At 36.1% G+C, this 18,706-nt stretch overlaps 2 protein-coding genes across 2 annotated transcripts; both read left to right on the top strand.

The window, feature by feature from the left end:
- The first annotated feature begins 216 nt into the window (after positions 1-216).
- LOC123676624 lies at positions 217-12,668 on the top strand. The gene is made up of 3 exons (XM_045612698.1): positions 217-473; positions 8,303-8,371; positions 10,645-12,668. Exons 1-3 carry the CDS (start codon positions 414-416, stop codon positions 12,286-12,288), a joined length of 1,773 nt encoding a protein of 590 aa, XP_045468654.1. The 5' UTR covers positions 217-413; the 3' UTR covers positions 12,289-12,668.
- Positions 12,669-13,794: 1,126 nt separating this feature from the next.
- Positions 13,795-16,185, top strand: LOC123676625 (DNA fragmentation factor subunit alpha-like). Its single transcript, XM_045612700.1, has one exon. It carries the CDS (start codon positions 13,972-13,974, stop codon positions 14,521-14,523), a length of 552 nt encoding a protein of 183 aa, XP_045468656.1. The 5' UTR covers positions 13,795-13,971; the 3' UTR covers positions 14,524-16,185.
- Positions 16,186-18,706: the final 2,521 nt, after the last annotated feature.

Here is an 18,706-nt window from a genome sequence, read left to right as displayed (position 1 = left end):
CAAAGAACTGATAGAGACATACACTTATTCCTGAAATGGTTACTGTTCCAAGCGATCGTTGAAGTCTCCAACCACCACAGGAAACTGTTAAACGTCCTGGTATCACAATCACAAACGAGCGGTTTCGACGTCTTCTGCGTAACACCAGGAGGTGACGAAAACCCCTTTCCACCATAGAGTATAGGAAAAGCCCCATCATCAGCTATCCTGTCATTGTCCGCGGCAGACGCTCGGGCCAGATCTGCGAATCCCTTCTCCGTCGCGCGAACCTCGTGACCTGGTGACCCACGGCACCGCTTCCCAGCTTCTTCTGTTCTTCTCGTCGCGAACGACGCCAGATATCTCACAGGTAGTGCAAGTGCACCTTCTCCGAGTGTAGTGTTGCCTGCTGGTGTATACGGGGTGTTCCCATCATGACGGGACGATTGATTTTCGTTGGATTTGTGCTGTGCTTGGTTTTGGTCGAGGCACAGGTGAGTGTCGATTTTTTTTTTTTGAGTGACTGGAAAGGAGATGGGATTGGTTGTTAGTTATGTAAAGGAGTCAAGGTTTAGTTAACATCTTCTTTTATGGTCTCGTTTTGTAGTCAGGATTCGAGGTTTTCAAGTGTTAAACAGGGGGTACTGATGGGGTTACTCAGGGTTCTCGTTGTGGCTTCCTTTTATGTGGTTTTAAACTGACATCCAAGAAGACTCGTTTGAAAATGATAGACTGGAACTAGAAGTAGAAATACGGAGTTTATGTATGGATGGGGTTCTGCAGGGTTCTCTTCGTGGGCTCTCTTTTTTGTGTTGCTTTAAACTGACATCGAGGAAGTCTTGTTTGTCTAATAAAAAATTAATTATGTTCAATTCGAATCCTCTAATAATCTGCATTTTGTGAAATAAAGGATATGAAAATTGAGTGGAAAATTCAACAGGACAGTTCACCATTTCTTTCTTTCTCAGTTTTTATTGAGAACCTCATAATAAACAGTTTGAAAAACGTGATGGTAATTTGTTTCGAGTTCCTAATTGCTAATCTGTTGATTATGGTAAAAATTCTTATTGTTATCCTATCGATACATTACTTGAAATTTATCGTTATGTATAGATTTCGGAAAATTTTAAGCCTTGCAACATTTTCTTGATTACACAGTATAGCAACCAATATTTTCATATACCTACCTACACGACATTTGCTGTGAAAATTTTGAAGCTTTATTTCACTTATTCTCCCAATTCCAAAATAAGATCCTATCACTCTGAAGGCTAAAAATCTGGATTTGAGCTTTAAAATTTCAATAACTATCATGAGATCGTTAATTTGAAGATAAAAATTGTGGTTTTATGAGTCCAAATTCAATTTTCCTGCTTGTGTGGCATGTATCGCCGTTTTGTTGAAAATAAACGTCGTCCACATAAATTCCGGCCATAAAATATTATCAATTTCCAAGTTGAATAGACGATCCTGGTATTGTGGAATGCCTTAATCTCAAGACCAACTTGAAAATGGACTAACCTAGATCACAAGATAGACGAGGAATAAAAATCAGGGTTTTCGTCAACACTACGAACTACAGCAGCAATATTCTCAGTCCAATTTGAAATTTGAAAATGTGCAACTCTTGAGCGACACACAAGGTTTCGATTCTTCATATCACTAACTTGTTCCAACAGCTCAAATTTGTCCACCTGATTCTCTATTGCCGGCCGATAAGGTGCTTCATGACGACCCAAAAGTGCTTTAGATTTGCTAACTGTGATTGCAAATTTTTCACGATTTCTTTAGTAAATTTCAACAATTTCAATGCGTTGTTGAATCGTGTATATTCCATTATTAGTAATGGCGTAGTTCTTACTTGTCAAATGTCAAAATATGAAAGCTTCAAAAATGACAGCCGCTTATAGGTTGCGGCCTATTCAAAATGAAACATCCACTTTTTCTGTGCTCAATAATGACTGAGTAATCTCAGAAGATTTAAAAATCTTTCAAATAACCTATTATACAATAATAATAATAATGTTTATTTGAGAACGCTCTGTTACAAATAAACTTAATCACAGAGATAGATAATCTATCTGACTTAATCACAGAGATAGGATCTATCTATCAATGATCCTTAACATCATTCGAAAACCATAATTCTCATCTTCTCACTACAAAATACCATTTCTTCAATTACTCTCGAAACAAGTTCAATTATTTTATAAACATTAAAGAAAATTTAACGATTGCAATAAGATTGCATTAGGATTGAAATTTATTGTTCGGCATTTAAATATTACACAATGATGTAAACGATCCGTTAAAATAAGGTATTTTATGTCCAATTCAGTCATTCTAATTACTGTCCTCCCTCGTATATGTTTAGAATAATCTAGGCGACAAATCAGATGTAAATGCTAGGTGATTATGCCGAAATTTCAACATTAATAACAGGCTCAAAAACGACAGTGTCATCACTAAATTCTGATCTTATACACGAGCATATTATTATTAGATATGAATTTTTTATGGATTCTTCCTCGAGATGCAAAGGTCGAGAACATCGAGCTAATTTAATTTCTAGATCCGCATAGCTGCTAAGTACCAATTATGTAGCCATTTTAATCCTCGCCCACTTATTTGATACGGTTCTGTGGTTCGCATCACGGCTAACAGGTTTTGCCCGCATCTGTGAACCTTCTCAAGAGAAAAATTTGAATGGTTCTATGATTAGCAGGGTGGGAACCCTGATGAAGTTTAGTTTTGATTCTATGGTGGAGAGAAGCCATTGACATTAGACCTAATGTACGAAAATTTGGTTGAAAATAAAAATATTATTATGGAATCGATTAGATTAGATGCTTTTCATATTTCCCAAATCAACTGTGCAAAATTTTTGACAGGACAACTTATGCGTATTCCACCAGTTTTGTATAATCATAACTCTATGATTACTGGTTATCTGGTGACAGGAGAACCAACTTAATCATCTTCTATGACACATTCGGAATAAGATATTCCGATTTCGGTGTCTTACAAACGAGTTAATCCTAGCAAAAACCTTGGCTTCAGCAGTGTGTCACGGGTAGCACACTTGGATGATCTAAATTCTAAATGAAGACGACACAGTGTGACGATCAAAATGGTAAATGTCAATTATTCACGGTGATACACAGCTCAATTGAAGGCAATGGTGACGTGGTTAAAAAACACCTGTCGTGGCATTTGAAACAAAGATGGGAAGAACATCCACACATGTTTTCCTCGCCATATAAATCTGAGAGGAAATGAATTGTCGATAAATTTCTAAACGCGGACAAGAACGGAAAAAGAAGAAGAAGAACTTCTATGAATAGCACAGTATGAGTAATATTTAGGTATAGGATCATAAACGAATGTCCAATTTTGCTGCTAATTGGCCAAATTTTTTGTTTGTCTAAAAGATTGAAATGTTTTTATATAGAAGACTACAATCTCACAAAGGAAGAAGAAGAACTTTTATAGATAGTGGAACGTACCACCGTATAGCTAAAAGGTGCTGTGCAAACTCCAAATCTGGCATCCTTGTGAGCCATCAAGATTATGGATACGCCATAAATCTTAGTTAAAAACGTTACGAGGATATTTGTTTATGGTTTATATTCAAAGAATATCCATGAAACTTCTTCTAATCAAATTTTTATAATAGGAAGGTGAAAATATGGTTTCTAAAGGTAGCTTTAGGTTCATATTCTTATACGAAGAGAAGAACCCTAGTTGTCGATGCAATGTCAAACGAGACTGAGAATGGAAGAAGAAGAAGAACTGTATTGCTAAAAGGCGCTGTATGCAAACTGCAAATACCTGGCATCCTTGTCATCCATCAAGATTACGCCATAAATTTTAATAAAACCCAAACACGCGGCTCCCAATATTTGCTTATCGTTTTATATCTGATAACATCCATAAAAAACATCCTATATTCAAATTAGGAGTTTTTGCCTATCGGCCTAGCATCCTCATCTTAGTCGTTTAGCGAGTTCGGATCAAAATGCCATGAGATCATCCTCGTCACATGATTTAAATAATTTCAACACGCCGCCACAGAAGTTAATGAACGCCAGGAATGTGATTCACAGAACGATCTACGATATATATAGGATCTATTTTCGTCACGTAGCGTTCGCTTTTCTGTGAACCGCGGGTCACATTCGGTATAGTCACGGAATTGGACCGGGTTCCAGATTGGCAACGTGGGTTTTTCTCGAGATCTGCCGGTTTTGGAGATTCCGGTCCGTTCTAAGAATTGGACTCGGCCATCGACGATGATTAAGAAAAGGAACCGGATAGGAAATTTTGCGAGAACGTTTGAATCATTCTTATACCGTGTTTCGCAAGACTTTAATTGTTGGGCTATCACATTTCTGTGTTCGATTACAGTTCGTTTTTGGATCAACCATAGAATTAAAATTAAGATCAAAGAGTGAAGGTCGAGGAACTACCAATATTCAAGAAAAAACCTTATTATGCATCATATTTAACGATGACTTGATTTTCCAATTTTTCATATTTCACAAAGCATCTTGGATTCTTTCTAGACTAATCACATATCATTATCCTCTCAGAATATTACGTCAAAAGTTGAGGAATGTCAAAAAATGAGGCTGGAGCATAGAAAGGAATCCCGTGATAACGTAATTCTAAATTGTGATTTTTCGCAAATAACGGTGTATTATATCGATTTCGTCAAATGGGGAATTACATTAGCATAACTGATTGCCCTCAAAAATTCACCACATAATTCATTTGTGATATTTCGAATGGAAAGTCAGGTAATAATTCAAATTATACTCATATTACCTAACGAACGAACTAACTATGCGGTGATTGAGGTGATTACTGTGATTTTTTCTCGAGCATAGAAAATCTTCTGTGTGCAAGTGTCAAATGCTTCAATTATGATAACTGGGGATATGATGAGGTATAATCAAATATTTCAAAGGACGTCGAACATAGATAATAAATGTGAGGTACCTACTCACGCGTGTTTCTTGTACGCGATAATTTCTACAAACGATCATTAAGTATCAATAGAATTTATATTTCCGAATCTCCTATTCTCAAATAACGAAACGGAAGTAGTCTAACGAAATTTGATGACTTCATTTATTTTCTTTATGAAATAATTCTATCAATGATTATTTTTTCAAGGTGGGTGTTAATTGGAAAATAATTTTACCCGATGGAAATTCATTTCAAATGAAAATAAAAACAACATTTCTGTTTTTTTTAATCAAAACTTGAAATGAAATTTTAACAAAATCATTATCTTAAACGGAACCTACCCTTTAAATTCTATGAAACCTTTTCAGTGATTTTCCCCCCTTCTTTGAAATCAGTGGTGAACCATAGATTCTCTCATTCGGATACTAATGAATTATCTCATCTATGGTCCGTTGGAGGTGCGTTCCATGATTGGCGCCTACTATCTTCTTGCCGTGACATTGGCTGTCGAAAATTTCTTTATCTTCGTTGCGAAACATGCAAAGTGCGAATTGGAATTATTGTCTGACATAAGTGTGTTCGATTCTTCTATTGCTGCGTTCTCCACAGCCACCTATTGTGCTTTAAAAGTCAAAAGATTGCCTTCGATGCCTTTGTTATGCAGACCTTCGTGCCACCCTGAAGTCACGGATGCGTTTAACACTGAACTAGAAATTTTACGGATTCTTCATGCCTGGTTTATGGAAATTGAGTCGTTAGGATGCCGTACAGATGAAGATGTAACAAATTGTTGCGTTGTTTATTGTATTAGGCTTGGACATCGTGAGAAGAAGGGGCTTGGACCTGATGGAAATTTATGGTTTCAGGTTACACGGTTTTATTTTACAACGGGTGAAGGCCGAATTCACGCTATAAATAAAACTCTATGTTCAACAGAGATCAGTGTCTTCTTTTTCTTCTTCTTTTCACAGTTTTGAACAGGTTGTCTCATTCAGATGAAAATGACCCAGTGTGTTTCAGGTTTCTAGCCAAATTCAACTTTAAAATAGCTGAAATGTCACCAACTGTCATCATACTAAAAAAATACTCATAGAACATTTTATAGATCTTATTGGTAGCTAAGTTATTATGCACATGCAACAATGTGTCTTATACTGTTTTGTGTGGGTTTGTATTGATAAAACATCAAGAATACACTTTCACTTATGAATTGTAAATCGGTATTTTACGATAGTCATTTTCGAAGAATTCAAAAAATTTTACAAGAAAACCCCACGCAATTTTATGATTCACTCTGTTGACAATATCTTGTGAAGTATTATTCTTGGAAGTGAGTATACGACGTAAAAGTTTATTTGAGAATAATATAAAATTTCATGATCATTTCAGATTAAAATATCTAGTCTCTATTTTTGAAAAATCTTTCAAAGATTTCTAACAGAAAATAATATAAATACAAAATCAAATAAGAGCCAATGCCAGACTTTGCATAGGTACATCTTCATCAAAACCTCAGAATATAAACATTACTCTATAATCTAAACGGATATTTGACACTTTTTCATAGCCATTGACGTTGACACTTTTTAACAACCATCGAAAATCCGTTTACGACATTGTCACCACAGAGAACCCCCGTCCGAGACAAAAATGTTGAAACAAGACCAGCACGTGATGATTTCAAGGTGAGAAATGCTGCTATGTGGGATGATACTGAAATGCCATCTTTGGTTATGCAACGAGGCGAATACCTTCGTTATTTGGCGAGTCCGTAAAATGATCTCATCATATCTTTCACATCCCATCTATGGCCGATTTCATCTGTACCCCGATAAAATCTGTGGTCTTATTTCAGTTCACATTTTTGCCACTTCGTGATTTTCGACGCTGTTACGCCTGTTTCTGTTATTCAGATCCCAATCTCTTCTCCTGACATAGAATCGTGATTAATATGGAGTTACATTCTGTATTTCCTCGTCTTAAAATCCATTATAACATTCCTCGCAATTGGGTGGGAACCCAGATTATATAATTATCCTCTTTGAAATGCATGAGAATGATAAATATTCATGAGTCAAAATTTGACCTTTTTTTTTCTGTTCCATCGATATCTTCGAATACTTAATGTAACTTGCTATTGTGTTCTGTGAAATGATCTCTAGGTTGGTTTAACGGAAATTGACATTTGCGGGTTACAAATGTCTGACATTCTCCTTACATTATTGACCATAGAAAAATCATAATTGATCAATTTCTCCGCTATTCATTAAGCTACTTATGGGAAAATTACTGAAACGTGATGTTGATCATTCTGTATGCATCATGGAAGCACACCTTCCCAATCAAGGTGAATAAAAACGTTCAAATATAGAATTACGCCGGTATTAATCAACTTTTTCATTTATCTACAATCGCTTTTATCTAAATGGTTAAACAAATTAAATGATGGCTTTGAATAGAGCGAGAATATTCAATTGATTCGTATTACAGTCAAAGCTTTTTCCTCAAAGATGAAGATAACGTTCTTTTCAGGTTCCTACCGCAAAGAAAAATCGGTATTTCATTGATCAGATTGAATTCTATGACTTCTGGAAGAGTTGCTATTTCGCAAACTAATCACTGTTATTGTTCAACGAACCGTTATATGATTTGAGCCGAATTGAGTGTTTGAAAACAAGTGTCAGTCGTAACAACTTACAAAAGACATGCAAAAGTCGATCATCAAGATAAGAGGAGTAGTAATGGCCGAGATCCATTGCTAGGCTGACCTTAATCTTTAAATTGCCGACGACTCAATGAACGTTGGGAAAGTGCGAAAATTACCGTCCACAAAGTCGTACTTTGAAGATCACAGATGTCTCTACCGAGAACATAGAGTGCGCGATGTTCTTTGTAGAACTGGAAATGAAGTGATTGAACTTTTTACTACTACGTGATTTATTAATTGGCATGTCGAACAATCGCAGTCGATAATAGCAGTACGATCGTCCTATTATGACACTCAAGGTCGACAGCACCTCAACCGATGCTTATTATTATCGGATGCTGTGGATAATAACGACAAATTTCAATTAATTATTTAGCTGATGATCACCAAGATGAGGGATAATATGTGAACTTGACTACCTGATGGTTGTTATTTATATCTCCTCAAAGTTCGTTTAATATACAGGCTGGTTATCTCATTTAGTCACAGGTATTGTCGATCGAAAAAAAAAAGAATGATGTAATAATCGTATTGACTTGTATTCAAATTCGAATTTTGTCTGATTATTTCATCTTGGTTGTTTTATATGTAGATAATTATATCATTATTGAGAGTTGTGAATGCAATATTATTTATGTTTTACAGATAAGGTCATCATTTTCATGTGAAGGAAGAGTTTCTGGTTACTATGCCGATGTTGGTACAGGTTGTCAGGTAAGGATCCATTTCATTTAATTTATAGATTCATAGAAAAGTATAAACCACAAGAATACGCTCTATTAGTGTGACGTCTCACACCGCCATTTTTGGTTCTCCTGTCAGTGTTCGGAATCCAAACAAATAAATTGTCATTCAAATTAGTACGGTGTCGTTGAAGAAATTTGCTTATTTTCACAAATAAGAGTATTTGAGAAACGATTTCAGTATTAATTGATAGACAGAAGGAACGAGGTTAATACCAGTAAGTTTGAATCCTGTATCATTCCCCAGATTTTGTATAAAGCCGTGTTTATTAGTTGAACTTCAAGTTCGAACTTACTGGCATTAATCTCTTGCCTTCTGTCTATCAATTAATAGTAAAATCGTTCCTTAAATAATCTTATTTATCAAAATAAGCCAATTTCTTCAACGACAACGTACTAATTTGAATGACAATTCGTTTGTTTGGATTCCGAACACTGACAGGAGAACCAAAAATGGCGGTGTGTGACGTCATCACTAATAGAGCGTATAGCCAGAATATTTTGAAAGAATTTCGATGGAATGTCTGGAGGTTCAATTAACAAAATTATTCCGATTGCATGCAATGAGATATGTTGCCAAATGTGGTGTTGACTCTGAATTTCAACCATAAATTCGGATATTTGTTTCATTGTCCTCGATTTTTATTGGATACTTTACATATGAATATGATATGAAATTCTTATTCTCCATTATCGAAACAACGGTTTTATTATTCATGCATTCATTTTGAAGATTCCACCGGCTAAACAACTAAAATGTTGACCTCCAACCTTGAAGTTTTTATACGGGCTATTGATCAACTTTGTTTTATAACCCGAAAGAATGTTCCTCTCGACTGTATCATCGCGTCATCTATCTCGGAATTTAGCGAGTATTTTATTTTATTGGTAGGTATTATGATTGACTGTAACGGAGAAGTTCAATTATACAGAAGTCGATCAAAGTAACCCTAGAAAGTATTAGAACAATTATTGCAGATCACCGCTGCAACGCAACGTTGATAGATAACTAACGGGTGTTTTTTTCGCGGTATATAAGTTGGCATTACTGTTCAAGATGGCGACCGATTTAACAGCTGTCAAGTGATTTATTCTCAGTTTGGTTTGGCAATTCATCATGAATAGGCTCACGCCTGAACAACGCTTGCAAATAGTGCAATTTTATTTCGAAAATAATGGTTCTGTGCGGAATACGTATCGCGCACTGCGTCCATTTTATTTTGTTTAGCGATGAAGCGCACTTCTGGTTGAATGGCTACGTCAACAAACAAAACTGCCGCGTTTGGAGTGAAGCTAATCCCCAAGTGTATGTCGAAACACCGTTACATCCAGAAAAACTGACTGTTTGGTGCGCTTTTTGGGCTGGTGGAATCATTGGTCCGTACTTCTTCAAAAACGATGATGGCCAGAACGTAACAGTCAATGGTGATCGGTATAGAGCCATGATTACTAACTTTTTCATTCCTGAATTGAACAACCATGATGTCCAGGAGCTGTGGTTCCAACAAGATGGCGCAACATGTCACACAGCTCGTGCCACAATCGATTTATTGAAAGACACGTTTGGTGACCGCCTAATTTCACGTTTTGGACCTGTGAATTGTCCTAAAAGATCTTGTGATTTAACACCGCTAGACTACTTTCTGTGAGCTAAGTAAAGTCATTGGTCTATGCGGATAAGCCACAAACTCCAGATCATTTGGAAGACAACATTCTCCGTGTTATTGCCGATATACGGCCACAAATGTTGGAAAAAGTCATCGTAAATTGGACGTCCAGATTGATTGGACTACATCCGAGTCAGCCGTGTCGGTCATATGCCAGAAATCATATTTAAAATGTAATGCCACAAGATTATCTTGCGGCTAAATAAAATTCGTGTCAATCGAATAATTCATCGTTGTTTTATTGCAATTTAAAGTTCTATAGCTCTAAAAAAAACACCCATTATAATATATTTTAATAACATTTCTTTGTCCGGAAATACTACTGCTTTTTCAAGAAAAAAATTATTGATTATATCAACCAGAAAAAACTACCAATTGTAGTCCTCTCAGTCCTCCCCAGTAGATTATTCTTGTAATATTACTATCTTACGAATTATTTTGATCTACGCATGGATAACGAGCACTATTCATCCAAAAATGCTGGAATGTTTTCTTTTCATCGTCCTCTCTAATTTTTCTATCAATTATTTCTCTATGCCATATTATCCGAAAATTGGACTTATCGCTGTGTTTCCAGGTGTACCACATGTGCGATGGCCTAGGCCGGAGGTTCAGCTTCACCTGCCCCAACGCTACACTCTTCCAACAGAGAATGCTGATCTGCGATCACTGGTTCATGGTGAACTGCAGCAGATCGGAGAGCCAATACAACACCAACCTCCTCATAGGCCAGAAGGAAACGCCTTTCGTAGGAGAGAGTGGTCTGAGCTCATTTCAGAGGACTCCCAGACCAGACTACACTGCCATCGACCTCGACAAGACTGAGAATGTGTTCCAGAGACCCCCTGAAGACTCCAACGCCATCCCAGCCAACTCCGAGGAGCAGAACAGGGTGCCGAGCAGTTGGTCCACGGAGTACAGCGTGCAAGATGCCAAAACGCAATTTTCCAGACGTCAAGATCAACAGCTTGTGAATAGACTCGGCAACAACCAGCAGGTTAACTACCAATCGAACTTCAAGGCGACAACTCCAGTTTATCCGAAAGTTGTAGACGAAGCCTTGAAACTGAACGATCTGGCTCTGGTTCCGCCCAAAAACCAGCCTCCCGGAGTAAGGATAGAAGACATTAACAACCTGCAGAGCACAGAATACGCGCAAGAAGAAGACACTTCAGTACCTGTCAATTTCGAGTCTAAGTTCAAGGCTACGACTCCAGTGTATCCAACGTTCGTCGATGAGTCCCTAAAGTTGAGCAACCTGGAACTGTCACCGCCCATCCTGCAGTCACAGAGCGACAACGTCGTCATAGAAGATAAAACTGGGGGATCTCCGGTTGTAGTGAATTTCGAATCTAAGTTCAAGGCTACAACACCCGTCTATCCTACCTTCGTCGACGAGACCCTTAAGCTGAATAACTTGGAGCTGTCACCGCCTGCTCTGCAAGCGCAGAGCGACAATGCTGTTGTGAATAACAGAACAGGGGAATCCCCGGTTGTGGTGAATTTTGAGTCGAAGTTTAAGGCTACGACTCCAGTGTATCCTCCGTTCGTAGACGAATCCCTTAAGTTGGACAACTTGGAGCTGTCGGCACCTTCGTCAGTGGTGGGAGAAGAAGAAATTGCTAAGGTTAATTTCGTGTCGAATTTCAAGGCTACCACCCCTGTGTACCCACTGTCAGTTGAGGCTACTTCACCTATACCGGACGGAGTAGGTCTGCTGCCTCCTTTGGAAGATTTACGGAACCAATACAAGGAGTTGGAACAAGCCACGACCAGAAGATCCGTCAATTTCGAGTCAAACTTCGCTGCAACCATCCCAAACTACCCTACGTCCGTTGAATCTACCTCCCCCTTGCCAGACGAAGTAGGTCTTTTGCCTCCCGGTAAGAACAACTTGTCTGGTAGGTACCTTAGCTTCCAACCACCCAACGAAGCAAACTACCAAGACCAAAACCAAGAAGAAGAACCCAATCAACCTTCGACCTACTACGAGCCACCACTCTTCGAAACAGGCTACGTAGACCCGAACGGAGCTTTAGCCAGCTACAAAACCAACTCTGATCACGTGTTGGCGCCTAAAATCGACGATTGGAATGCGTTGCGACGGCGTCTTGCCGTCCCGGATTTTGATTTTCCCCTAGATTCTGAGGTTAAGAGGGCTTCGTACGAGAGCGATCGTAGTTCGTTTCAACCGAGGCCGTCGGGTTCGCAGGTGAGGTGATTCGATTCTGTGGTTCGTCACGGTTGTATTGAATGTCGTATAGAATGATTCTGAGGGTGGGTTCAGGAATGTGTTATGTGCCAAACTTAAGACTTCGGGAAATGACGACATTTTTCCGTTTGGAGCTGATTCTGGATGGATCAGAGCGTGATTGATGGATCTGTAAATGTTTTTAATTTATTATACGAGTTTTTCTTGAGTGATGGTGTCTAGATTTTCATTGAAATGTTGACAATGATTTCTCATTGGATTTCTAAACAAGTAACAATATTAATGTATTTGAATTAAATTCCTGTAATATTTCACATTATTCCTAGTGATCTGTAAATATTTTTTTTGAATGTCCGTTGAGAGCAGGAGAATTGAACTATACCAAGATTTGTACAGTAAATATGTGGATAAAGTTATAAAATAGTATGTACCCGTAAATAATCAGCAATATTTTTCCTTCTCAAAACATGAAATATATTGATTTTATATTTGAAAATAGAGAGAAACGCTTTTAAAAATTACCCTAATTATCAATCCCAATATTATTTTATCAATACATCAGTATTTTCAGGTTCAGCGTAAAGTAACCATAAGTGTCACTTATGTGTTTTTTATTTATCAATGAAAATGTATCACAGAAACTATTTTTATGATGAAAATAACATATCTTGATGCACTCAATAATATATGAGGTTTTTATTAACATGATTTTTGGCAAAATTTAATATCATTCCAGCTTCAGGAAACACTACACTAATATGAATGCATTCATTATCGATTTTGTGCCTAAATATCACCAATATTTGTCCCCATTCAACTCTGCAATCTTGCATTAATTCATTCTATTTAGATATTTATCATTGTGAATCTTGCTTTCATCATTTCACACGTATTTTACAGTGCTTTATTGTCTGCGCCCAATAATTAACAATAGACAATTATCATGAATAAGACGAACGAACAATAGGGCAACAAAAACACTTGCCTATATCTGAATTGTATGAACTTACATAATATCATGAATACATAACAATAGCTCCCAAATTGCCCTTACTGCAAATGAATCTTGAGTTGACAGCTACAGATAATCTTTCTTGTCAGGATTAATACTTCATAGTTCCCATTTAAGGCAAAGCTCATTCATTGTTTGGATTATATCAAACGAAAACCAAACGAAGTGGAGATTGGCCAAACTTCCCTCTTCTTCCGTAGGTAGCGCTATACATATTAAGAGAGGAATTCGATGTGAGCGCTATAAGAAAACTATGTGGGTGGAAATCAAGTCAGATCTTTAGCAATGAAATAGGTAACTACTGAACTGACCAAACTCACTCTACTTTAAAATAATTGATATTCTCCTTTGAAAAGTTTGCATGATGCTTGGTAACTATTATTGAAAAGAATTAGTAGAGAAATCAAGTTTGAAAATGTTTCTTTTGAAGTTTCTAATGCAGTAGACACCAAAATTTCTCCTTTTAGAAAACGTACTGATTTGCTTCATTAGATTGGCAGCACTGGAATTACGCCCATTTCGAAATATTTAATCTTAACCTCAAAACAGGGTGTGAATGCTGGTGGGTGGATGGTTTTATAAGAAAGACAATAACAACAATACTATAGCATTTTCATCAAAGCAACTCGTTCGAGTAAGTGTCAATTTAACCCCAAATCGATTTCTCGTATTTGAAAACTATGGATACTAACAATCAAGGCGGTAAACCATTCAAAATCACGAACAGCTCCAGAGACCCAAGAAAGGGTGTTGTTGCCTTGTCACTGGAAGATCTTTGCTCAAAAGTAAATGAAAAGCTCAATGTTGAGGGTGAAATTACTATTGTATTGGAGTCGGACGGTACAGAGATTGACGATGAAGAATATTTTGCTACATTAGAGCCGCATACAAGTCTTATGATTTTGACAAAGGACGAAAAATGGTCTCCTGTTTCCATTCCGTTTAATATAAGCGTCGATCAACTGGATAATGCTAAAGGAGGCAATGAGCTGGTTGGTCTAGTTGGCAAATTGAAGCATAACCTATGCAATGTTTCTCTACTTGGAGGTGCAGAATTAGAAATGCTGTCTGATATGGATCCAGATTCAATCACTGATATTACTTTCCCTGATAAAATATTTCTCGAACAACTGAAAGAGGCGTCTGGTAGGTTTTTATCAGAAAAAAGACAAGCTAAAGATGCCATGGATCTGCTAAGGCTATACAATGAGAAGCATGGAGAAACTGGATAAGATGAAGTTTGAAATATGAAGGTTAATGACCCCTCTTTAAGTTATTGATCAGTTGATAATTTTGTTATTCACTGATAGAACCTCCAGTATGAAAAAAATACTACCTACTATTATTTCTTATTGGAAAACTGGCATTTGTCATTTGAATGAGGTTCTTAAGTGAAGAACCAAGTAATGGTAATTTGTCATTCAGTTTTATTCATTACTTGAGGAAAACCCATAAATTAAAAGTATAAGTTGAAAACTTAGGAATTGACACCATCAATAATGTTACTTTTATACTAGCATTGCAATTTCCTTTTAACAAAATGCCTATTAAGTTATTACTTACAAATGAGTTTCCTTTCAATGAAGCATTCAATTTTGGGTAACCCAATTTTGTACAAACATAAACTTGATAAGGTGATAAGTAATAATCGGATGCAGAAAGTAAAACAGTCAATATCAAGTTTTTATGACTTTAAACAGAACTTATCACATCTCTAGAATAGCCATTTGATTGTCTATCTACCTAGAAATAGTGCATCTAGCAAAGTTTGATATGAAGTTTTTATAGATCTTTTATTGAAGCTTACATTTCGAAGGCTATAATGAAGAAAAATAACACTTTTACCAGTGTAATCAAAATGTTTTGAATGTCTTACGAAGATCAAAACAAACCGGTTAAGAGCCAAATATGCCAAGTATAATAACTCGACTGAATTATGGGACAGGAGCCGTTCAAAAATGATGCATTATTAGACATAGGAACATAATGCAAATGACTGATTTTTTAGTGTAAATTTTTTAGGTGATAATTAGGGAAACTTGTCATCTCTCAAAATGTTTTACTATGAATTTTTCCACTTTAAGACATACCCATCAACTTATATTAATGTTCACATAATAACATCATACATTCGTATGTTTTGCACAAATATATCAATTTATAGTAGACAAAAAGGATGTAATGGAAAAGATTTCTCAACATTTATTTTGAAAACGTTCATTACTCATTTTTATAATGTGTTAGGTTCGATATTACCTTTTTTTTACCTGGATCATTTTCTGTAATCAATAAGGTATCAAAACTTCCAACATGTGAAATTAGAAGGCTGTACTCTTTTAGTTTTTGATTGCAAAATAGTATCGGCAGAGGTCCTGCAAACTAATTGTTGATAATACGTATTTTTAAATGGATCAGTTCTATGAAAATTTCAATTCAGTCTAATTTTCTAAGAGTAAAGACTACCAATTTTGTGTATTTACGAACATTTATTTTGAATATCATTAATATCGTTATTCCAATGAAAAAATGTTGAAAGCTTGATACCTTTATGAATCTCATTGAACTCAGTTCATCATCAATTTTGAGTAAAATATGATTGACCTGACTCCCTCGTGGGTCTATAAGTGTCTTCGGAATATCAACCAAGTTTCCACTGCCACTTAATTTATAAGAAAATCATATTTCGAATATTGGGAAGTTACATGGAAAATGATGAGATTTCGAATCTTCTGATGTAAAGGATGAACCCTTTCGCTTTATAGATGTGAATTGTAACTTTCGTGACAACAACCCTAAACGTAACATAAATTCCTCAAGGTTTATATTTCTGTAGTAACAAGAGCAAACCCTTGTACCGAAATTTTATAATCTTTTTAATACAACATTATTACCTATGTTTGGTTTTTTTATTCTCTATACCATAAACCTTCAATTTGTTAAAAGGTGAGAAAGTTAACTTTTTGATTTAAGGCAAATATACGATTTTTAATTGTCGAATGCAGGGCCGTTGTTATGGGGTAAGCGGTCGCCTAGGACGCCAAAATTAACAGGCGGCATTTCAAGGTTGATCAACAAAAATCACGGTGTAAAAATTCAAAGTACCGAATGAGAATATAATTCAGTCAGAAAGGAATGCGGAGAAATTTAACATGAAAAACCTTCTAAGGTGCCGCATTATACTAAAATTTTCAAGGGGGTTTGATTGTAGAATATTTTTACCAATGAAACTCAATCTTAATGTTCTAGATCAAATGAATTATCATTTTGAACGTATTGGCTGGAAGACTGCGGTCGATAGCCATTTGATTAACATGATCAATAAATTTAGTTTCTCTCTCTCGCTATTCGAAAAATTTTCCTATTCAATTCAAACATTTCATTATAGTTCCAGAGAGATCTCCTCTTTATATTAAATTTTGAAGCAGATCCGGTCATAAACTCTCTTAGTGGAATTTTTCAAATTGCATTTTCTTCTAGAATTCACTGGTGTCATCTAGGAAGAGTAGCTCGAACCCGTTATTGGTGAGGGGGAAAGTATCACAGGAATCTATACGTATTTGGCCGCGGGAATAATTAGTTCAGTAAAATGGGGGTAGATGGCCTAGGTATAGCCAAATTGCTCACTGATTCAAATTTTTGATTTTTTTAGGAAAAACTGACAATTCGATTGTTACTAGTTCTGTATTAGGCCAGAAACATGTTTTCCGCGTTACTTGAGGGGTTTTCAGATATTCTTAGCAGAATAGTGTTTTTACATTATTTAATTACAATTTTCTTGCGAAATTGGGAATATTTCAGTTTTGGACTATGTTAAAAAAACTGATTGCGGGTTAGTATTCAGTATGGAAAATTCTTCAAGATGTCATATTTTGAAAATGATCCGCCAACATTTTTCAAGCAAAATTCATAAAAAAATTTTTTTTTTCGAAATTTATTCAAGGGAATATCGCAGTTTGGGACATGTAAATATATGCTTGCCCTGTTTAAAATCTACTGATTTTGGCCATCAGAGAAAAGACCAAACTCCCTTGAAAAAATCCCTCCCACAAAACTCCAATTAACTCAGTTGTGAGGAATTCTTTGGATGAACCGATTACAAATGGAAATTCAGCGTGAAAAATTCTTCTTGATATCAAATTTTGGAGTTGATCTGAATCAAAATCTTTTTTTGACGAAAAACTATCCAAGGTGATATTATGATATCTTTAGAGGATTTCAAGGTCATAGATTCCAAATTTGTCATTGATTCTTAACAGGAAATTTTTTCTACACCTTAAAAGCACAGTTTTTACACAACTGGAAAGTCTCAGTTGTGGGGCAGGCATACTCATTTTACAAGCCTCATATTTATGCCACCAGAGGGCAGACCATACTCCTTTTAAATTTTCCCACAAAATTCGGAATAACTCAATTTTGGTGACTCCTAGAGAGGAACTGATTGCAAAAACGGATTCAGAAGAAAAAATTCTTCGAAATATCAAATTTTAGATTCGATCTGAACCAAAAACTTTTTTTGGCGAAAAAATATCCAAGGTTATAGTCTTGGTTTTTCCGAAAAAATCGACCGATCGAATTCAAACATTTTATGATAGTTTTAGAAGGTTTCGGGGTCATAGAATCCGAATTAGGCATCCATTCTTACCAGAAAAATTTTTCTACACCATAAAAGCACAGTTTTCATACAACTGTTGGGGGGCATCTTTTTTCCCATTCACAAGTTTCAGATTTATGCCACCAGAGGGCAGACCAAACCCACTTTAAATTCTCTTACAAAACTCGAAATAACTCAATTTTGGGGTATTCTAGGGAGGAACTGATGGCGAATAGGAATTCAGCATACAAAATTCTTCATAATATCGAATTTTGAAGTCGATCTGAATAAAAAATTTATTTTTGCGAAAAAAATATTCAAAAAGTTGGCTGGAAGACTGCGGTCGATAGCCATTTGATTAACATGATCAATGAATTTAGTTTCTCTCTCTCTCGCTATTCGAAAAATTTTCCTATTGAATTTAAACATTTCATTATAGTTCCAGAGAGATCTCCTCTTAATATTAAATTTTGAAGCAGATCCGGTCATAAACTCTCTTAGTGGAGTTTTTCAAATTGCATTTTCTTCTAGAACTCACTGGTGTCATCTAGGAAGAGTAGCTCGAACCCGTTATTGGTGAGGGAGAAAGTATCACAGGAATCTATACGTATTTGGCCGCGGGAATAATTAGTTCCGTAAAATGGGGGTAGATGGCCTAGGTATAGCCAAATTGCTCATTGATTCAAATTTAAGCGAATCTTCACTTCATACAATGAAAAAACTTTCGACATCAATTCCTATTAGATTTCTTAGAAATAATAAATTCGAATTGATATTGACTAATTAAGGTATGATATTTTTTTAATGGAATTGAAACGCCAATA

Source organism: Harmonia axyridis, chromosome 3 (genome assembly GCF_914767665.1).
Source record: "Harmonia axyridis chromosome 3, icHarAxyr1.1, whole genome shotgun sequence".
NCBI lineage: Eukaryota > Metazoa > Arthropoda > Insecta > Coleoptera > Coccinellidae > Harmonia > Harmonia axyridis.
Note: the sequence above shows the minus strand (reverse complement) of the source record. Positions and strands in the feature narration are given on the sequence as shown.